The sequence below is a fragment of the Zonotrichia leucophrys genome, chromosome 2 (assembly GCF_028769735.1).
Source record: "Zonotrichia leucophrys gambelii isolate GWCS_2022_RI chromosome 2, RI_Zleu_2.0, whole genome shotgun sequence".
NCBI lineage: Eukaryota > Metazoa > Chordata > Aves > Passeriformes > Passerellidae > Zonotrichia > Zonotrichia leucophrys.
Genome location: NC_088171.1, coordinates 79,264,795 through 79,288,465, shown reverse-complemented (window position 1 = coordinate 79,288,465; position 23,671 = coordinate 79,264,795). Strand labels below are relative to the sequence as shown.

General features: G+C 38.6%; 1 protein-coding gene across 2 annotated transcripts in view; it reads left to right on the top strand.

The window, feature by feature from the left end:
• The window catches only part of TRIO (trio Rho guanine nucleotide exchange factor), a 246,352-nt gene that overhangs the window by 163,542 nt on the left and 59,139 nt on the right, over nt 1–23,671 (top strand). For both annotated transcript variants that reach the window (XM_064705497.1, XM_064705498.1), the window contains exons 31-34: nt 2,592–2,693; nt 4,781–4,923; nt 5,519–5,618; nt 13,673–13,916. In XM_064705497.1, the coding sequence (XP_064561567.1) occupies nt 2,592–2,693; nt 4,781–4,923; nt 5,519–5,618; nt 13,673–13,916 (589 nt within the window). The remainder of the gene's footprint in view (nt 1–2,591; nt 2,694–4,780; nt 4,924–5,518; nt 5,619–13,672; nt 13,917–23,671) is intronic.

Genomic DNA, 23,671 nt, shown 5'->3' with positions numbered 1-23,671 from the left:
AAATTCTGCATATAGAATTATAGTACTTATGCTCTACTGAAAGTATGTAAAGGTGGAAATGTTTTCTTCCCATCTAAGGAAAAAAAAAAAACCCTAAAAAGAAAAAATCAACCCCAAAACCTCCACTCTTGCTTTCCTTATCTCTAGAATGCATACTTTACACAATGTGACTCTGGAATTCACATCCTTACCTTCCTATCTTGTTGGATGACTTGAGTGAGAGCAGTATTCACACTCCATAAATTTAGGTAGCCAAGTGGCAAGACAGTCTCCCATGGCTTGCTCTGCACCTATCAAAGGCAAGATTAGCTTTTATATAGCTAAAATAGTTCAGAGCAAGTACTTAAAATTACTTCCCTTCTCAGAACTACACTCTAGAAAACATTATTCTTGTATTGATCCTATTGGGATATATAACTTAGTCTAGATGATATAAATACTGAGTCTTTTCCCTGTGCTTCTGTTCCTTTTCTTTCATTCATTCCCACTTCCCACTTCTGTGTCTAAACTGGTAAAACAGGTTGGTGAAAAAAAACCCCTCTTTTTTTCCGTATCTTTGGTTGCATATTCTGTCATTTCATTTCCAACATTTGCTTTCCTTCCTGATACTAAATAGCTAGCAGGTAACACTGCTGCAGCTGTTTGTTGATCACACCTTTCTTTGCTGCTCTTAAAAACTCAAAATTAAAAAAAGAAATGCTGGTGTATTGGAGAATATTAATAGCTGCCAAGGGATTATATGGGAGAGGTGACAAAACTGAAAAATCAGTCCTGTTAAATTGTCATGTCAGTTCCTCCAACAGGAATTTAATAGTAGCCTTAGGTCTTAGAGAAGCTGATGGAAATCTTGAAGACTCTCATTGTACCTCAATTTTTAAAATATAAGGATTCTTTTTGTTGTCATATTCTATCTGGCAAGATATCCTGTAGTGCATCTTTATAATATAGCAGCTCTTATAGTTTGATCTTTAGAAAAGGCATGTGTTGAAAGCATGCATTGATTTGAGTTAAAGATCCTTCTTGTATGCTATCCTGTGACTTCTGGAAGGTGGCTTTTTGAGGTGCTTCTCTTTGCTTTGTGCATAATGAACGTCACGGTTTCCCCAGCACAGGATACTCAATGGCATGATATAGAGATATAGATATCCATAGTAGATATCCATAGATGTATGTATATATATATATATATATATATATATATATATATGTATGTATGTATGTGTGTGTATATATATATATATATATATATATATATATATGCATGTGTATATACAGATATATGTATGTGTGTATGTATGTACGTATATAAAAATACATATAGGCAGAAGGTGTTAATGAACTCCTTTGGCAAGAGATTAAGTGTCCAGGAGCAAATGCCTACGGAGGGCTGTGGGAAAAAAGGCAAGCAGGCGTTACTTGGACAGAACACTCTCCCAGTCACCAGGAACAGGCTGTTTGGGAGCTTCCTCACCTCAGTGTGGTTTCCATGCATCCAGTAACCCACAATGGTTTCTGTTCTGTGAGCCTGTCCTGGAGAGCCACATGCAGACTTAGCATCCTTTGCAGAGAGCTGTGTTGCTCAACTGCCTGTTGGGCAAAGACAGTTGTGTGTGGAAGGGTTGATGTTGGGATGGGATTATTTTAGAAGACAAAAAAAACTAAAAAGCTTTCACCCACCAACACCAAAGAAAGAGCCAAGTTGGCATTGAAATGAGACAAGAAAAAAAGTACTTTTACTCAGGTATTGAGTATCCAGCATCTCATGTGTTGAGGTCTGTGCTAATGATGATGTGTATGAGGGGAAAAATACAGCTTCTAATCATGTGAGAATACTTAGCAGCTGTTGGAGAGTGAGGGTTCATTTAGTTTGAGCTCTATTTCTTAGTTTGTAATTTTTTTTGGAATAGAGCCTGTATGAATTGTTTAAAGTGGAAGCCAATTCATATGAGTGAGATGTTCCAGTTAGAAAGTGAAAACATTTTGGATGATAATTAGCCATTAAGGTCTGACATTAGAACATTCCCAAAGACTGATTGTTCATGTAGTTGTCTCACAAAATTCTCCAGGGAAACTGCATTTCTGAATTATTTCATCTGTTTCAGAGGGAAGGAAACACTAGGAAAGGCTCATTTGATAAAAAAGAATCCAGCATTTTAGAAGATAGCAAGAGAATTCTTAAGTATATCTTATCTGAGAGGGAGCATAAAAATTAGTAAATAGTGAGTGTTCTCCAATGGAAATGAACAGGGAGAGGAGCCAAAACTTATTTTTTGCCAAGCATCATCTTTAGAATTATAAGGGTTTTCCTGTCAAGTCCAAAAACTAAAATCAGTAATTCATTTTTGGGATTGTAAGTGTTATTGTTTATTGTCACTTTATAGAAAAGATTGTTAAACTTGCAGTTCTTACTTTTTTGAAGAGACCTCACACTGCCACCAGAATAAAGGATTCTCTCTAGCCTTATGAGTTAGCCTTAAGCTTCTGAAAATCTCTTTAAATAGTAGTGCTCAATTTTGTAGATTATTAGCATGCCTTTGTTGGCTTCTGAGGAAAAATTCTGTGTGGTCCTAACAATTTTTTCTTAATTCCAGACTTCTGAATTGGGTGTCACAGAACATGTAGAAGGAGACCCCTGCAAGTTTGCTCTGTGGGTTGGAAGGACACCAACTTCAGACAACAAAATTGTTCTCAAGGTAATTTTAGCAGATGTGCTTTTAGTCTATAGCAAGTCTTGTGGTTGTTGTTATTTGTTGGGAAAGTAAGGAATGATTTCCTGCCTTGGGAGGGACAGCTGCTGACAAACAATTTTCTTTGGGATTGCAGCAGTGGTGGTGTGTATATATCTAACTCATGTGGCCTGAGAGCAGAGGGGAATCTTTGCAGCCTGCTGAAGCATTAGACAAACCTGCTTTCACAAATCATGGTGGGGAGAGGTTTGATCCTATGGGCTTCCATAAGCTTGAAGACTTCAGCAATCAGCTGACAGGGAGCTGGTGTCACTAAGAAATGATTGCATCAGTGTTACCTTCCACACTCAAGTCATCGCTGCTTGTTGGCCATGCTGTTTTTCATGACATATTTTTATGCAGAAAACAAACACTGCAAAAGATTTTTATGTCTTTCCGTGGGCTGCAAGTTTTTCTGAAGCTACTTGCTTTGGATAAAAGTGCATGTAATTCCTAGAAGTTTTTTGTCTGAGCAAGTTACAGGTGTCAGCAGGGCTCTTTGCCTAGCTAGAAGAATGGCTAAATCAATATTTTCTGTGATTATGGTATGTAACCTGGGATTCCTTCTCAACTGAAGAACCTGTTTTGTAAATACCATAAGCAGCTAATAGGTAATCTTTCATGTTTTGAGGAGCTCTTTTGAGCTGAAACAAAGTTCATATTCCCATTTATAGATTAATGTACCTACTATTAAACTTGTTTGTGATTTCACATATATGCATAGCAAATACTCAATGATGTCACTTAAAAATGGCCTCTCCAATTCACATGTCACACTCTTCCTTGTGAATTACAGGCTAACAAAAGCTTACATTAGCTTTCTGGCAGCAGTGAAGGAATGCAAGGAAATTAAGTGTAACATTAATGCATACTAGATTTTCTTTCAGTTTTTAATGTTCCCATAATTTCAGAGACAATGCTTTGCAGCTTGAAATGATCCTCCCAGGGCAGAACAGAATAAAAGCTTGTAATTATGGATTCTTTACATAAGATCACTTTAAGGTGTTTCTGTTCCATGCTTTACTTAGTGCATATGATATTTACAAAACTTTTATGATATATCAAGCTCTTCCACAATTTTGTGGACTTTGTTTGTTCGGTTTTGAAGGCTGGAAACAAGCACTTCCTTACCTCATTGGTATTAGAGGTAAATTCCATGAAAAACTAAATAAATGATTCTTTTAAAAGGTCATGTTTAGCTTCTTTTCCTAAATGTTTTTGTTTGTAAAAGAAAACAAAATTCTTTTTCCTACCTGTCCATCTGTTCCTGCAATTTTCTTCATCCCTTTAGAATTCCTGGTTATTATATATTTATAATAGATTAAGTATTTATAATATATTTGAAGCCAGTTATTTCAGGAGACAGCAATTAAGAGAAGTAGTATATAATTAAGGAAAGTATATATAATAATTTCTTTAGCTCTGAAATAATATTTATATTTATTAGCATTTCAGGTGCAGGGTTAAATAGGGCTAAGCAATCAGATTACAAGTTGGGCAGGATATCAAGTAATTTCTGGAGTATTTAAAATAATAGATATGTTGCAGGCAGTAATTAGAATACAATCCCTAAATTAGCTTTCTGCCTCAGGATATGTATCAAAAAATGGGAAGAGTAATACATGAAATGTGTTGCAGTAAAAGTTAACTTCTTTGCCAGTAATAGTAGGTTATTATTCTTCCAAGTTGGAATTGACCTAAAATGTAGGATGAGTTTAAATTATCAGTATTCAAGGTGTTATTACTGGAATTCATCTCATTCACATGAGATGCATACAGGGCTTTAGTCATCAAGTTAAAAAAGAAAACTCTGAATTAAGGTTAAAATGTTTTTAAAATACCAATATTAATAATGTTGAGAGGTGTAAAGTAATGTGGGGGATTCAAAACAAGACAGCTAGAATTTCCTTTTCTCTGTTCAGGTTTTTCAGAAATTTTTCACAAAGTCATTCTTTATGCGTTCCTCTTTGTGTTTATTAGCTGTGACTGTATGTGTGGATCTACTCAGCCATAATGGTCCTTTGTGGGGGTTTTGTTTCTTTTGCATATCAAAGGCATCCAGTATAGAGAATAAACAGGACTGGATCAAACACATCCGGGAAGTGATACAAGAAAGGACTATTCATCTGAAAGGAGCATTGAAAGAGCCCATCCACATTCCCAAAACTGCACCAACAACAAAACAGAAAGGAAGAAGGTAAGTAGTATTTCAAATAATCAGAGATCTCTAAGTGTACAACAGTGCTCTTTCCTCTGTACTGTTGAATTTTGAATGCTTTTAAGTGAATTGGACAAAAGCAAGAGTCATTTTGTCCACTTTTATCTTATCATTAATTTACAGTTTCCTGCAGTGCTGAATTTGTTGAGATTTCTGCTCTGAACAGTCCCTGGCTTGTATAAATGAGCCATTACAGAAGGGGATTTGGAACAGGATAGCTGTACATTTTAGATTTTTGCAATTCTGCATTTGTTACTCAGGTCCTTCGTTTTTCTTTTATGAAGCTTGAAATGTGTCACCAACTGTCCTCCTCACTAGCTTTGGCTAAGTGACTGGGCAAGTGTGTTTCCATATTTCTGGCTCACTGGTCGTTGCCTTAATTCCACAGGATGTATACCTTGCAAATTAATCTCTTCTCTTACAGCAGAGAAGTAAGAGAGTATTAAGTACTGAGTATTTGATTCTTGCATCACTGAATTTGGTGTCTGCTGCCACACTGGGAGTCTCTCACTTCCTTAACTAGCATGTTACAAACACAGTGGCACTCTTGTAATGAGACCTGAATTCTTTGCAGGGATGGCGAGGACCTGGACAGTCAGGGAGATGGCAGCAGCCAGCCTGATACTATTTCAATTGCCTCACGAACCTCCCAGAACACGCTAGACAGTGATAAGGTAAGTTTCCTGGACATTGCTCTGTGCTGAGAGCAGATGGTTTGTCCCTTAGTGTGAATTAGCACCCAAGATCAGTCCTTAGTACCTTCAGAGAAGAGGCATGGATATCCTCAGTCTCTTAAAAATAGCTGTCGGCACTAGAGAAAATACCTTGATGCCAGGATCATGAAGAGATTATTTGTTCCAATTTGAAACCATTTTGGTCCCCTCTGTTCTGCAGTTTTCTCAAAGGTTTGACCCATTTTAAAATGAAAGTTTTATTTTCCATAAAATTTGATAGCAATGCACAGAATTTTTCTTGATGTTAATCTCAGCCTTCCTGAAAGCATACCATCTGCTTTTCATGTTGGCTTGAGGCTGGTGATCACCACAGATTTACTGTTGTAAAGGAAAAGTACTCTCCAGTGTTTATGGGGTAGGGAGTAGGTTTTCACTTTCTGCATGAAAGCTGATGGAATTGTCCAGAAGTAACCCTCCAAACTGTCATTTTGTACTAGTGCTGGTGTTTCTTGTCCTCCATCTCTGCCTGTAGATTCTGGCTGGGCTGTACCATAAGGATACACAGCCAGAGTTTCCCCTGGGTGGAAGCAAGATGAGTGTCAAAAGAATAAAAAAGTTTCCAAAATGTGTGTGTTACTTGGAATTGAAACAAGTTTTTTTGGCAAGTAAGAAGTGTTAGGACCCTGGAGGGAGGTAGAGATGGATAATAAAAGTTTATCAAACAGAAGAATGAATTAAAACACTGACGATGCCTACCAAACTACTTTAAAGCTTGGCTAGGGATTTCTAGTCAGTTACCTCCTTGGGTAAAATTGTTCTGATGAGCCATTCAAACTATGCAGATAAATAACCAGTATTCTTCAGGGTAGCTAAATTAATAGGTTCTCAGAATAATACTTACACCACTTCCATCATCACCTAAACTCAGTGAGTTTTCTCTATTTTCACATGTTGCTCAAACTCTATAGTTTGATTTTTCCATATAGAGACAGGAGGAGGAAAATATTAGGTGCTTAGGTTGCTCTTGTATTTGTCAAGAACAGCCTATGTTTTGACTCTGTGCATTTGTACTGAGGTTGGTCTGTAGTTTTGGTAGTGGCTTCTTCTAAAGATACCTGTGAGAAGAGCAGTTGGTTAGAGGAAGAACTTTTTTGATGACTTTTGTTTTGCTCTTATTCTTAGCATTCTTGCTTAACTATTTAGGGGTTTAAAAACATTAAGTTTTGAATGCTAGCAAACAGTTCTTCAGGGAAGAGTTTAGGTAACCTGTGACCCTCAGAGCAAGACATGCTCTCTGTGATTTCCCTGGTTGTTGGCTGAGACACCAGGCTGTGTTCACACAGGTTGGAGGTGATGCAGTCCATCCCTGCCATGCAGAGCCAACACCCTCCTGCTTGTGATGTTCACTAGGATGCATAGCATCGTCTCCTGATGCCCCTGACAGGAATATTTCATGCATAGTGTGAGAATTGCTGAGAAAGGTGACCAAGCGGAATGCCCTCAGGATTGTTTTCCAGACTGACATGAGGAGGAGTCTTACCAACAACCTGTTCAACAGGAGTTAAAAGTTAAAAGGAAGAGGAATGGAAGGAAGGAAAAATGGAGAACACTTTTTCAGTATTTTCCTGACATGTTTTAGGTGTGATTAGTGACTGTAGTGTTGTATTTAAAGTATTTTTGAGATCTTGCATTTGTGCGTAAAATTTTTGTTAGCTTTTTCTTTGCCAAGAAAAGCAAGCTGATGACTCCCTGGCAGTTACTTGGGCTGTGTTGTATGTCCAAGGAAGGAATTTACTATGGTGCACTACTAAAAAGTGTGTGAATTAGCAGTGTAGCTTTGTTTGATGTTTCTATTGTATGCTTTGGTTTGCTAAATACATTGAGAAAATCTTGAATCTGTTTAAAAATACAAAATAAAAAGTATTAATGAACAGTAACAAGAAAGTGGCCAGTGAAATCTGCAGGGTGTCATAACACCATTGCTGAGTCTGAGGTAATCTCTCACATTGGATGTTGAAAATTCATTAGCTGCAGTCCACTTGGGATTTAAAATCTACTCTGCCCTCTTAGCCTAGAAGCTTGAAGTGTGTGTGAATGTCTTACAGAAATGGAGTAAAACAGCTGTACAGATTTGAAGTGCCGCTGATGTGGTTAGCCAAAGGAAGCAGTGGAACTGCTTGGTCATATTTGGAGCAGGTAGCTAACTGAGATGGGATTCCAAACCAAGAAACATTAAAAATATCAAGCAATTAAAACCAGTAATAATTAAGTAGTAGGAATGTTTAGTGCTATATTACTTACTAAGCTCTTGCTGAACGGTTTTCTGTTGATGTGTATCCGTTATTGAGGTTGAGAGAAGACAAAAAATATTAAACATGTTATATTAATCAACAGCCAAGTAAAACCATTCTTTACTTCCTCCAATTATATGTTCAGACAGTTCATGCTTTTAAAATAAATGTTTTGATTAGAAGTGCTAAACTGTGATACAGGGAGTATATTAAGAATGAAATCCTTTATCCAAATGTCAATATTCTTTCTCACCTCCTCAGAGATATACTTTGAAAGAGCTGAAAATCCTTAACCATGATAATAAGTGGTTGAATATTGTCCAGATGAACTTCTTTCATTGCATCCTGTTTTCTGACATAATTGTAATTGCCATAACAACAAAGAATAACTTTATGATTAGGGTTTTTCTTCTCCACCCTTGCTTTTTAGGCTAGCATTTTAACTTTTGATTGTTGGCTCCACTGTTGCAATGCTGCTTTTCAGTAATGACTGGGATGATGCAATAGACCATATGTTTATAAAGCTGACATTGACATCCTTCCCAGCCTCATGTCATCTGAAAACAGTGTTGGAAGGCAGAATTAGAATTCAGAATAATGTTGGCAATGGGAAAAATTAACTGGCAAAGTTCTGTGCAATTTAGTAGGAACACATTTGAGCTTATATGAATAGGTAGAAATAGTTAACTAATGAAAACTGAGAATTTGAAACAGTTTTTGAGAGGATGATTGAGAAGCTACAGAGGCTCACAAGATGTTTACTATTTAGCTGTGTGATGCATCTGGGAGGGCAAGGAAAGCAACAGTATATTGGCTTGTAGAAATGGTATGTTGAGGACACTAAGTCCTCATTCTTTACTCAGAACTCATAAGGCGTACATTGGATACTGTAACAATTGAGTTACAGTTTTGAGTACAAAATTTTGGAAAATCAATGGTCCATTGGAAGAATTCTGAGGGAAAGAGGAAAAAGGTTGATTAGAATCTCCTAAACCTAACTTACAGGGCAAGGTAAAAAATTGGGGCCAACAAGTCTAAAGGGAAAAAAACAGCAGGAGGAAGAACTTTAGATCTTCAACTGGGGAAAAAGGCTACTGAACAGAGTTACTAAACAGTCTTTTACCTGTATTTTAAGTGGATGGGATGAAATTGAATGACTTATTTTTAAAAAAGATTGCAATGATAATTTTTATGGGTATGAAAATATGAAAATGTGAAAACCTAGAACACAGCAATTCTGAAGGCTGGGGAATCTCCATAACTGGAGTTCAGTGAGAACAGTTTGGGTAAATGTTAAGGATTCACACAGATGTGGTCGATCATGCTCTAGAGGATGGGAATGAAGTGGACTAGGTCATTTAAGATCCCTTTCTGGCTTTTTTTTATTATCATGGGGTGTATCTTCATATTGCAAGACATGCTAAATATTTACATCAATAGCACTGGCCCATCCTGAAGCATTGGAAGCTATAATGGCATCCAGCATGAAATACAGAATTTTTGAGAGAGGGATTGCTAGTCCATCAAAGCATCTCAGTTTTCTGCATGAGTGCTCTCTCACTGTACCCTTCTCAGTAAATATTTTGCCCTTCACCTTTCACAGCATTCCTTCCATTCACATTCTGTAGATGTGTAGCCAGTATTTTAGGTGGCTAACGGATAAAAGAGATTCTTGGACCATTCATTTGGCTGTTCATCAGCCTCATCTCATTTTTAACACTGTCTTTTGAACTTGATCCAGTGCATAGGAAATTAAATAGGGAGGCTGAGGAAACAGTGGAGGTCTGATAGGTTTTTTTCATACTTTATTCAGTGATCTGGTAGAAACATGAAATAATCCAAACTAATATCTGAGAACATGAGAGACTTTCAGAAGAAGAACTGTCATAGATTGCTATCCTAAATAGTAGGAAACATGCTAGCTGCTGTGGGTGGTCAGTAGAGCAATATTTTATTTTTAAGAAATTGTCTTTTGTGCCCAGCTGGTAACACTTTGTATTACTGTCTATGTGAAGTTGTATTTCATTTTCATGCTTCTTTAAGCTTGTGTGTAGTTCTTTGAAAGACAGAAAAAGGACTGAAGCAGCAGGAGACTACCAAGTATTTAGTTCTGCCAGCTGAGTCTCCAGAAGAGAAAAGGCTCCAATCAGTAGAAAAAAATGTCAATAAAAAAAGCAGACATGGCTTTGAGCACACACCTCTTTTCAGAGTTGGAAACCAAGTCTGGACAGCTACCTGGTCAAAGCAAATTGCTCTTTATTTGAGGCAGAACTTTTGTGCTGTCCCATTTATTTTCTGCCAGAGTGCACTTGTTTCCATTTTAAACAGGGATTAAAGATTTTCTTGTTTGAAATAATTGAGAAATCTTGTTAGCTTCTCTTTGCTTTCCTTTCTTCTTAATGTAAAATTACCATGGAAAATTAAATTTCATTTGCAGTCCTGAGAGGATGTTGTATGGCCTGATGTAAAGGCACTTGAATATCTGGTCAGCCATGGTGCTTGCAGGTAGTGGTGGCAGATGGACTTAGTGTGATGTCCCTGACTTCACCAAACCTGTGCTAAGAATGTACTCAGTCAGTGTTCACGTGTTTGTGTCGTTGCGTTTTTTCTTTCTCTCTACCAGCGACAGTGACTGAAAGGTCCCAGAGAGGTGAACATAGATGGTTAACATTAATTTCAGCAACTGCAAGGCACCATGTCCCATGATAAGCTGTTTAATTAAACCTTGTGCCTTTTTGTAATCTGCAGTTCTGCTTCTGTCTGGCTTTTGTGTCTCATCTCGTCTCTGTCTCTTCAGTTTCCATGTTTCAGACATAGCATCATTTATTTTTATCATGCATGATTAATTCAGTTTACATGAAAGCTTTCTTGAAACGAATGGATAAAGTATATAAAGCCTTTGTTCAGCCTAAATTTGGATTTTGATGGTTTGCAACTCTTTTCCCTTCAGTGCAAGTGAGTCTCCCAGTTTGTGCTGTGCCTCTCACTCTTCCCTGCAGCTAGCCTGGAGAGCCTTGCCAAAGCTGTCCAACAACAGCTGTTGAGCAACGCTCTTAATCACAGACACTCCCTGCTGTCCAACTGCATTTCATCAGTGTGAAAGATGAAACTGCTTTCACAAAGTGTGCTGTGGAGAGAAACTGAGCAATGAAACAAAGAGGAAAGAAGTGTTTCCTAACCACTACTGTAGTAGGCAGAAAGAAGGGAAGTTAACCCAAAGGAAGGGAAAATTGGTAAATGCTTTTTTTGCCCAGCTCTCCAAAGTACCATATGTGTGTGCTGGGTACAGAAATCGTTTTTGGTGTCTTAGCAGTAGTGGAAAAGCTCTGCACTAAGTTGCATGTAACAGCATAGGTGCATGTTTGTGGATAGTGTGGACCTAACAACCCTGAACAAGAAATGTCTTACATGCTATACTGAAGTGTGAATGAGTATTGAATTTCAGTGGAACACTGGCCAGCTAGGATATCTGATCATGACATTATCTGAGAAACTAGGAATTTTGTGTACTTTGGCCATCTGACATGACCACTGACAACCTTCATTTGCTTTTTCATTTAGCTTAATATTGTATAAAATACTTAGAAAACATAAATCTGAGATCCTACTTTTTTTGTTTTATTAGGGGAAAGAAAAGAAAGAACAACTATATTACCAAAATATGTGGTCATTGCACCAGTCACAAAAAATACACCTTAATCTCTATTTGTAAGAAGTGAAGGATCAGGAAAGCAAACAGAGCACCAAAGATATGCTCCTGGAGGTATTTAGGAGGAAATATAAGGACAAGATGCCATTTCTGGAAAGTTTCAGCTTGTTACTGTGCTTGCACTGGATGGGATATGGACTCCTGAGATAAATGTGGTCTGCCCTGTACACCTTGTGAAGTCATACTTCATCAGCTTTTTTGTTAGTCCCCATCAGGCATACAGATGGTTTCAATTGTTTCTGAGTTGGTCTGACAAAGGCTGTAACATAAATCAATACCAGAAAAAAAGGGAAAGCTCTTTACTTTTTCCCCTTTGCATAGCTTTGCATGGACTGAAAAAGGGAATGTAAGGGAACAGGAAACATGTTTTAATGAGGGAGGAGGTTACATGTTTTGAAGGTGTGCCCCCCCTGTAATTTGTGTATTGGGGCTGTCCGAAGAGACAGGGTAGAAGCAATTTTTAGCCTGTATCTAAACAGGTACAACCTGATTTATCTTCCTTATACACTAGATGTATGAGGGTTTTCTGCCCTTCTTGGCCCCAGCATTCCCTCAAGAAAACTTCTGCTCCTCTGTAAGCTCACACAAGCAATGGTAGCTAGTGAGATTAGCAGGCAGATACCATGGGAAAGCTCTGGAGTTACTGCAGCCCATCTACTAGGAGTTATGTTCTGTCATTTGTTGCAGACTTGAGGAAGAGAAGGCTGGAATTGTCCTTTGATTCTTACTGGGATTTTGCTGCTTTTGTCATTTGCTCTGAAATTCTTGCTTGAGAACAAATAGCATTTTCCTAGAAAAGTTTGTCCAGTACTGTTTCCATTCCAGGCTTGTAACGAAAGCTAATAAATAAGAAACAATGCAGTCTCTTATCTCCTATTTCTGAAGCTCGTGGGATGTAGCTGGCAGCCATGAAACAGTCAAAAGCAACGTGGCAGGATCTGTTCAGTGTGTTGGTGTGGCACTTGCTTCTAGATGTGATGCAGCTGGAATTCTCACAGGGTATTGGTCCTCCTTTATCAGTGTAGAGCATTGCAAGGTTACCTCAGTGAGCCAAAGGAGTTTACTGGCTTGATTCAAAATTACTGAATTCACAGAAGTTGAATACCAGCTGAGATCCGGTATGAGTGTTGCACTGAAGCAGCCAGAGCTATAGAAATACTCACACATGAAAAACTGAAGTAGCCTGGAATGCTGTTGCAGTAAGGAAGAAGGAATTCTAGGACTGCTTGCTTAAGTTGGATGGGTACTTTGGCACTGTGCAATCTTGGGAACTTTGCAAAGTTCTGATAATAATTTTCATTTCACATCAAAGCAGATGTAACAATCAAAGAGAGGAAACTAAAGCTTAGGCAAAGTTATTCTAATGAAGTGTTTTCAAGAGGGGGAGGAAAACCCTAAGCTTGCATGATTTTAATTCAAGTTTGTGCAGTTTTATTTGGGGAAACCAACAAAAATGTGGAAGTTGTAAGCCTGTGTGAATTTTCTGTTAAACAGTTAAGTATTTGGGAATGTTTTGTGAAGAACTTTACGCTGACTTTTACAATTGTGTATGATGTGTCCTGGACTATTTTGTGACCTGTGTGTGTAAACTGTGAGTAGGGTGGGAATAAGGCAGTAAACTCATTTGAAAAAACTAGCTCTTTCTCTCTTAAATTTGAAAGATAACAAAGCTCATGGATGACTGTATTTAGTAGTATCTGACCCTTTTTTTTTGCTAATTATCACCCATAAAATATATTCAGAAGCGACAGCTACTTCAGCTTTTGGGATGCGGAGCAGTCTAGCAAGAAAAGCTGCTTAAATCCTCCGCCCAGCACTGTCACAACCAGTGTGCTTTGAACAATAGGCAGAGACAAGCAGAGTTAGAAATCTGTTCTAAAACGCCAGAACTGCCTGATTTTGAAACACTCTCTTCTTGATGTGGAAAGTCCCAGAAGCCTGCTATCTCATCCAAAATACAAATCCTGCCAGGAGTCCCGAATAGGTACTGGTGCGTGACGGAGGGTTTGATAACGAGCGCTCATGCGGCTTCTCCTTGTTCTCTCCCCTGGCAGCTGTCTGGTGGGTGCGAGCTGACGGTGGTGATCCACGACTTCACCGCCTGCAACAGCAACGAGCTGACCATCCGCCGCGGGCAGACCGTGGAGGTCCTGGAGAGGCCCCATGACAAGCCCGACTGGTGCTTGGTGCGCACCACGGATCGCTCCCCGGCCGCGGAAGGCCTGGTGCCCTGCGGCTCCCTGTGCATCGCCCACTCTCGCAGCAGCATGGAGATGGAGGGCATTTTTAACCACAAAGGTAAGGAGTGATGGGCACAAAGCCTAGGCATCAGCAGCGTGGTGTGACGGTGTTCGCAGGGGTCTTAGGATGAGGGAGGAGATGAGGATCTGACTCCATGTTTCAGAAGGCTTGATTTATTATTTTATTACATATATTATATTAAAACTATACTAAAAGAAAAGAAGAAAGGAATTCATCAGGAGGCTAGCTAAGATTAGAAAAAGAAAGAATGATAACAAAGGCTTGTGGCTCGAACTCCCTGTCCAAGCCAGCTGACTGTGATCGGCCATTAATTAGAAACAACCACATGAGACCAATCACAGATGCACCTGTTGCATTCCACAGCAGCAGATAACCATTGTTTACATTTTCTTCCTGAGGCCTCAGCTTCTCAGGAGAAGAAATCCCAAGGAAAGATTTTTTCAGAAAATATCACGGCTATAGCGTGGGGTTTGGGTCATGGACAGTGCTGTGCATGTGGCAGCTTTGGTGTTCTGCACTGCCTTCTTTTCAGCAGCCACTCTGTCTTTTCCAAGAACAAGCAGTTGGCAGTTCTCAGCATGAAGGGAAAACGTGGCTGAAGATAGGGAAGAGGTTTAAGCAAATTATATGTTGGTGAAGAGTTATATATCATATTAGATCAAGCTGCGGTGATAGGAAAATCTGTACCTGAGAAGTGCTGAAAGTGGGGAGGGAAGAAAATCTCTCTCTGGCATGGATTATCAGTGTTTCCTGAAAAACCTTGCAGTAAGAAGTCATGCAGGTTCAGCAATGGAAAAGGTAAATACACTTCTCCATATGCCCTGGCACACGAATTGTTTGTTTGGACTTCTGTGTTTTACTTAACTGAGCTTTCCGGAGTAGCACTGGTACAATTTTTCCCAGAGCATCTCTGAAATCTTACTGTGGTTTTTTTTCAGATGCATGAAAGAATATTCCCTGAAGGGTGCAAGAAAAATCTGATGCATTTTGAAAGGTTTTGGGGTTTTAGTGTGCTCTAATCTTTTGCCTCTGTAAACTATCAAGGCTCAAAAAGTAGATTATTATTAGAGAAAATGCTTGTTTGCCTCATTTGCAGCTACTTGAGTTTGCAGGCTGTGAACAGGAAGAAAAAAAGTGAACTTATAAAAAAAGAGGAGGCGAAAAAACCAGAAAAATAGTTCATTAGAAGACATTTCATCACATGCTATGGGAAAGATGCATTTCAAAGTAATGCATTCATTATTGCAGGTAATAAGGTTAGCAGACAAGTGATGTTGGGGAAAACTTGTCTTCCACATAAATGTAACCACAATTTTTTGAATTATTCAGTCCATTCCAGCTATTACATTTTTTCCCCCATTTTTTAAGACATTGTATAAATATACTGGACTAAAACAGAGGTGAGTCTGTGTTTCTTACATTAGGGGCTGGCACAGCAGGAGCTTCCTGAATGCAGGGTGATTGGGGGCTGGGGGGAGTTTGAAGGATTGTGCTGTGTAGTTGTAATAGTCTTTTGTCATTTTGTGTCCTACAGTAATTTGGATAGGGAAAGCTTGCAGATGTTCTGATGATACAATTGGAAAATATAGTTGAGTAACACTAAAACTTTTTTCTTCTTGGACTAGAGAGTGAAATCTGGATTTTTTTTTTTAACAACACTTACAAGAACTGATAAATTAAATTTCCTTTGGAGCTTAGGGACTTCACCTTTGAATGCAGAGAATTTTATTAGGAGAGGCAGATTGTACTGGACTATATGTACATAATATGAAATACCTGTCAGAATCCCAAGGGACAGACAGAGCTGGTTTTGTGTTTGAGAAGTTACAAAAGTAACTTCTTTAATCAAATCAGTGGACATGACCTGTATTCCTTTTTTTTCTTCAGAGTTTGTTTAGGGAAAATGGGGCAGAGCGTTTCAGAGATACTTTACTTTGTTTAACATGGTGCTTTGAAGTAAAGAGCATTAATTAATTATATTAATCACGGACACTGAAGAAGAAGAGAAAGCCCTAGCTAGAATGAGCATAATTTGCAGGGTTGAATGCAGCCTCAGAAGTGCCTTCTGTCCCTGCCACAGGCTTCCTGCGGGATGTTATGGTATGCCATCCTAATCCCAACTGATAAGAAGCAGCTGCTAATTGTTTATTCCCACATTGCTGCGTGTCAGGCTTTAGGAGATGGATGTTTCATTTGTAAAGCTTCCCCTGCGTGTGACTGAAGGGAGTGTGAACTGCCTTGAACATGCAAGCTGTTACATAATGTTAAGTAGTCTGAAGGGGGAAAAAGGGGTAGACAAGGCACTTGAAACCACTGGATTTGTTTCACTTTGGTCCCTACTTAATATTTCTATTGCTTGAAAGAGATTGATAGTCTTCATTTCACTGAAGGATTATAAAAATTAAGCAAAACCAGTGGAATGCTTTGATTTTGTTTTTCCCCCCATAGTGAAAAGTACCTCAGACAATCCCACAAACCAATTATTCATTCTCAAGTGCTGCATTTGATTAAATAAAGCATCAGGGAATATGCTAATCAGAAGAATGGAAAAACAATTAGATGATCTTCTCAGAATTGTTCATTGTGGCTATTGATTGAGGTATGAATTCCTAAAAAACACTACTAATCCTCTAACAAAGAACAAGTCAGTGACTTAGATAATTTTAAGTTAGTCCATGTTCTTGGCTGGATAATTTTTCATGTCCTCCCTAGATTTCTAGTACTTTATTAAGTACCTTCAGTCTTTACAACAGAGATTGTCTTTTCCTTTTTTGACAATATTTCAGTAAAACTTTTAGAGTTTTTGAGAGATTCAACAAATTAGGATTTTTTTGGTCTGAAAATACATGTCCTGTGTGAGGCTCACGGTGTCAGCATCAAGCCTGAGTAATTCTGTACAGTTCATGGACTGTGAGTCTGGAATTTTTACATGTCTGACATGACAAGCTCTTGGGAGAGGCTGAGGGAAGGAGAGGGTTTATGTATTGCAGGGGAAAGGAGGAGATGATCACCATCAGAAGTGGTGGGGTTGGCTACTTGGGTGTAGAGTGTTTAGCTTATACAGATGGCATGCTGAAGAGTTTTGTACTCCTTCAGTGTCTATGGACCCTACAGTTTTGATCTTCTCAACAGTGTTTATCAGTAGCACCACTTGGCAACAAAATAGGAAAAAAAAAAAGAAAAAGAAAGCTGCAGCATATCAGAGGTGAAATGAGCTTCAAAGTTTAGAAATGGCAAACTTCTTGTAATTGACAGCTGGTTCTTATGGTGTGTCAAACCACATTTCATCCCCGAGTACAGAAATGTTGGGTGATACTGAATACCTTAAATAATCCCAAATTATTATCCAAAGTAGGAAAACATGCATGATTATTAAAGAAGCAAATATGTTCATTGAAGCCTATTTCTAACAGTTGATTTGGCCATTCCTTGTCTGTCCACACATTATCTGTCAACCATGAAAGGTAATGTTGTTTTATTCTCAGCCTCAAAAATGACCCTCATCAATTGTCTACAAGTGTAGATATTGCTTCTCCTCTAAGAATGTGTTGTCTAATCATTTTGAAGTCATTGAAGTCATCTAATCATTTAATGAGTGGATTAAAAAATACATTTATAATATCTTCCACCTCTAAAATTCTACGGTAGTTAAGGTAATAAACACTTTGTTAAGAATATGAGGAAAGCATTGCCCAGAAAAGATATTCACTGCCTGAATAGTAACTTAGGGGGAGAGTTGATTGTGAGTTCCTGACCTCTTACTTGCTCTGCTGGACATCAAATCTATTTTTGCAAGTTATTTGGGTCATTCAGTCAATTTGATGTGCAGGTCACATATGAATACATTTTAAAAAAACAACTAAATCCCTTTTATAATAGGGAGAAAAGAGAAACAAGGGACTAGTGAAGAGGCTGCATAACAGTTGGTGCACTCTACAAAAATAAATCACTAGCTCTAGAAGAACATGTTTTTCACAAGTAATGCATAAGGCAACATTTTTTTTGTAATGATTTCCCACATGTTTTTGGGTGTGGGGGAGAAAGATCATTCCTGTTGTTTTATTTGGTGCTTCTCTTTTTTTTAACATGGGTTTCTTTTCCTTCCAGGGTACATCCTATTTAATGAGTGCAGTCCTCTTTCTTTTCTCTTCAGGGCATTTACATTGCCACAGAGCTTTGGGTAAAGGGCAGGGGACAGGATTCAGTGTAATGAAAATGAACATGCAAACTCAGGAAATATGGCAGCTATTTAAAATTGTTTGTGAATTCTTGCCTGTTTAGATCACAAGTTTACTGTCTTTTCCAAATCTGTGACTACTTCTGAAGAATTTGTGATAGTGCATCATACCCATTCTGTAGTAGCTACTATTTGGAGAAATACAAAGGCTGCAACAAGCCATTGATTATGAGGCTTACATTAATGTCTCCTTTAAGTTACAAGATTTTGGGGGGACCATGTCTAGTTACCAATTCACATTACTGTCTGTTTGTTTCAAAACTTGACCACACAGAAGTCTTTTGTTTGCCTGAAGGTACAGTGTTTGCCTGTTTTACACCATCACATAATCCAGGAATCTGTATAGGTTGGTTCAAATCTGAGAGGTAGATGATGTCTCAGTAACACGGTGCCAAACCACACACAGCTCATGTACTGAATACTGCCTTTTGATTTTGCTCTGAGGATGCCATCCTGACTGCAGCCATAAACACAGAAATGAGGTCTCTCTCAAATAATCTTAAAATAATAAGGCAGATCAAATGCCTTTGCAGGACAAAGATTGACGAATTTGTTCAAATTACTGTGGAGTAAGCCATTTTCTATATCTGCAAGATGGGAAGGACTGATGTAGGGCAGGTGTCAGAGTTCTTCTTGAATTGCTCTAGGGACCCTCTGTTCAAGAATTAAGGAAGACAGAAATTGTGTGGGTGACCTAGAGATATTTCCCAAGAAGAAAGAGAGATTTTATAACTGAGGCCACTGAATGGGCTTAAATAATTTTGAATTTGTTACATTAAGTAAGTTTGCTGTCACACAGCTGCATCCTATTCAGAATGCCAGTTCTCCATGAAAGGAGAAGTAACAGAGTAAAGGTAAAAGTCTCATGTGTGATTGAGATCTTTGAAAACTATGCTTGAGAAAGGGAGTGTTTCATGTTGAGTCTAAATACTGTTCAATACAGGAAGAGGAAGCTCTGTGTATCAGGAGGAGAATTTGATCCAGCAAAATGAGTATCCAGTTTGAATAACTGAAGAAGGACTCCTGGTTTGTAGGGGAAGAAAAGAAGGATGACTTGGGCAGCAGCAATTGTTTGCTTAGGAGCAGAGGGAGGCTGTGGAAGGGGAGGATTTGCTGTTTTGAGACTGCAAGCAAGTGAAGCATAGGCCATGTGCAAGGAAAAAGGATCCCCACCCGTGGCTCAGAGCCAGAGCTCTGCCTGTGAGACTGCCTGACAGCGTTTGCAGCTGCAGGAAATGAGTTACAGCCCAGGCCAGAGGGGAAAGTAACTCCCAACAATGAGCTGCTGGGGGACGTGCTCTGCTCTGCTGCCTGGGGGCCAGGTGGCAGAAGGTGGGGACTGGAGTTTCCAGGGCACCAAAGCAAGGGGGATCTGCTGCTCCTGCTACACAGACGGGTGTGATTGCATGCAGAAAGTGATATAGAGAAATATGTTGGAGTTGTACAAGACACCAAACCTTAATCTAAAAATTCTGTTGCTTGATGAATCAATTACTTCCTCATAAAACTTCCAAGAAACAGGCTGCCCATGCAGATAGCCAGCTGATAGAAAGCCTTTCAAGGAGCCCATAAGAGGCAAAGCTGAGCAGTCGGTCTAATTTGACAGTCCACATGTTTTGATTAAGAAAAAAATTGTAAAGGCTGTGCTGCAGTGTCAGTTCAGCTTATTTATCAGCCAGACTTGAGCTTGAGCAGAGATGCATGCATTTTATGCATTTTAATAGCTGAAGTTCAACTTCACAATTACCATTTGTTTTGAAAGTGTAATAAATCATAAATTTTCATTTAGTCACAAATATTTTTCTCAAAAGCACTGCTAGTCTAGTAGTGACAGGGATGGTTTGAATTTAGGTTGTACGTGTGTGATTTTTCAAACATGTTCTCATGCCTTAGTCCAGGTAAATAAAGCAGCTGAAGTATAAAGTAAAACAAGAATTCTCTGTCCTGACTTTCCCACCTTGTGGTTTTAGTTGAGTTTGTAGTTAAAAACATCATCTGAGCATAAGTAAACTTAAGTAAAATGTCATCAATTGACTGTGATCCATTAGAGTTTTATAGCCAAACTATGTCAGATAGAGTTAATAACCAAATTCCAACTAAGCCTTGATAAATAGTAAAGTCTCTATTAATTGCTTCCTTGGCATTGTGCAGTCTTAAACTAGACAAGGAGGTTTGGTGAATCTCACAATTTGAATTTCTACTTCAGTTCTCTCTGTCAAGTTCACATGTACTCTGAAACATCATAGGATTGATTTCTGCATAAACCTGCCTCTAACTCCTGCATTATTCTTTTATCATAATGCAGCCCAGGAAGACTTCTGAGATATTTCCCATGCTGACTCTATGTATGAGCATAAGTACGTGGTTAATTTGTCTCCAGAGTTTTCGTACATCGCTAATGAAAGGATTTTGCCCTGATTGTGAGCTCAGTATTACAGCTGAGGAAAAGAAATTTTTATAATACTGACTTGAATCTACTTTTGGTCCCAGAGAGCTGCCAAATATATTTCTCTTATATATTGTAGTTGGAAAGGAAGTCGGTGCATAAAAAGTATCTGCTTAGAACAGATGTATTTGCACAGCTGATCTTTGGGGGGTAGAGGGTGGATATAAACCAGCAATTCTGATGGCTTTAGGTTTCCCAGGAGAGTTGTTACTTTGCTTGCAATTAGCCTTCCTTTGACAGCAGTTTCTTTTTCTAACCAAGGTTAGAATATCGTAAAAACTCAAATCATATCCTGCAAATGTTGTTTTTATCTTGCAATTGAAGAAAACCATCCTGAAGTGTTGTTTGCTTTCTTAACTTGTCCCTCTTCAGTTCTAACAAACTTTGAAAAAAAATTTCTGAAGTGTTGAGAATTACTTTGTTAGGGTGTCTTTGTTACCCATATTTTGCTTGCTGCTTCTTTTTCCTTAAGGAGCAGGCTAGAGCTTGTGCACCTTTTGGGACATCCTCACATTACATTACATCACATCATCTGTCATCATCAGTGCCTGCAGGTGGAACCAGCAGGATTTAGGGTTCCACTGACTTCCTCCAATTCTGTTTTTTTGAGGAGGCTGCTGAATGTGTTTCATTGACTTCATTTCACTTTTCCTGCAAATAGTAAAATAGCATGCTAAACTAGAAATGTTGCATCACTTTTAATATAACTATCAGACACTTTTTTACAGAGGCCCTTGACATCTCTTAAATTGATGGCATTATTATGCAATGTTTCACTTCTATTTTGAGTGCATATTCACTGACATTGGTATAATTACAATTCAGGACCTGCTTGTGTTTTCTTCTAGTTTTGAGTTGAATCCAAATAGTAATATGTTTTCTTCTAACTGAAACAACTAGTGAACATAAATTCATTATTGTCCAACAAGGAAGGAAAAAAGCAATGGAATTCTTAGAGCAAACTGTGTAAAAGAGGCTGTTGTGATAAGTTAATAAAAGCATGTAATGATTCCAGGAAAACATATTGATAATGCTTTTCAGAAATCTGCAGTCTGCATTTTCTAGGATGCATATATAATATTTAACCCCTATAGCAACAGAGGGCATTTGCATAACTGACATGCAGGCATAAATAGTAAAGGATCATCTTAGGTAAACTTGATATCAAATTATCCTTGATAACCAAAATCTAGTAATTTTTCCCTGTGGTTGTAAGCCAGCTGTGGCCAACCTCTGTCTGTTAACCATTTACAGTGCAGCAGAAATAGTCTCCGTTACAAGAGGAGCTTTAAAGTGTGTTAGGATTTCAAGAGCAGACTGGACAACACCCAGGTATGCTGGTCTGATCTCATAACTGAACCATCCTTTGGAGCAGAAGTTCGGACTGCGTGGGGTTTTGAGGCCACTTGGAACTTGAGTTACCCTGTGATCCTATGCTAAAAGTTAGAATTGCTAGCAGAGACTTGGTATGTCTTAAGTAATTCCTGGAGTCTTGGACTCCTCTTAGTGCCTTTGGGGCTATCAGAAATGCTGAAGATTTTTGCCCTCAAATATGTTTATTCCATGTAAGAAATGGCAAGGAATCAAAGAAAGTATTTCTCCTTGTTAAAAACTCCAGTCGTGCTTGTTGCACCATGCTGGGTGTGGTCATAACCTAGTTCGGTGTGTGTTCATTCTTTAGTATAAGCTTCAAAGTCTCAGTGGTAGGGAGAGGCTTTAAACATTGGGTCCAGGGAAATCTAGCTGCATGGAAGAACCTACAGATATGCTGGAGGTAGGAAAGCTGCTAGGGTTTAAGATCATCAAGCCTGCCTGTTAAGCCAGCACTGCCAAGTGCACCACCAACCACGTCCCTTGGAGGAAGAATCACCTCCCCATTGCTGAGTTGAACCCTGGTCTCCAGCAGGACAGGTGGGCACTGATTGACTAGGTTGAGGTATTCTTTAGGTGGTATTAAACAGGAAGAACTTGGCTGGTGAAAACCACCAAATTGCTAACATATACCTTAAAATTTTTATATCATTAGCCAGTCTATTTTAGAGAATTTGTCAAAGCCTGACTTAGTTCTTGGCTGGTTCTAGTGCATTTTGTGCTGACTTCTCTCATTGTCTCAGGAGCAACAAAATGCATGTATTTTAAATGCTGGCTGATATGGTAGAACAGGCTTAGGTGTGTTTATCCTTTCATCCTAAAGATGTGGCAGGACTACGTATAGTCATGCCAGAGTCAGTCTGGAAAGCAGGGGCTCAGAGTTCTGTTTACAGGCTCAGAGTAACATCTAAAGAGCTGATGTTTACAGCAGGTGGTACCCTGGAGCTGTGGGATGTGTTCTCTTTGTGTCCTGGGTGCTTGCTTGAATAAAAGCCCAGGCAAGGGGATCCAGTGCTCATTCACATCACCATGTGAAGTTACAGTCTTCAGAACTGGAGTAAATTAAAAGTAGCAGCACTTGACTGGCTTTTACTGTTTGTGGAATAACAAAGCTTTACTCTGTTATTGTTAACATTATTAGCAATCTAAAACTTCTACCACAATGGCATGCTTTATTCAAGAGGAACTGACTAGAAAAAGAGAATGTGGAAAAATTTTGTGTCAATTAAAACAATTTTCTGGCAGCTGAATTTTAGTTGCTGTCCTAAAGAAGCATTGTTGTCTTAACTGAGTGACTTAGTAGTAGTAACTTACTACTTAGTAGCTTAGTGAAATATCAAAAGTACAGATTTAGAGTGGCTATTTCATAACTGCATTTACACAGTTCTGCTAAGGGGTGGTGATGTAATTTGTAGGAAGTTTGCACTTTTCAATTTTGTCAATGGTGTGATTACATTAATTTCTTTGGTTCAGAGCTAATTTTCTTTCACATGGGTGTAGAACACAATCTGTGTAACCCAAACAGAAATGTCTTACCTTTTCCAGGACTGAATTATGCTGCATTTATAATTCAGAGTAGATATAAAAAACTTGTTAATTACAACACAGAAACTCTCACATTTGTGGAATAGTTTGACACTATGCAATTTCAAGTGTTTCTCTGTTTTATCATCTGAAAGACAAAGTATAATAAGTCCCATTTTTTTTGCTCTTCCTATCTTTTGTGCCTATGGTAAA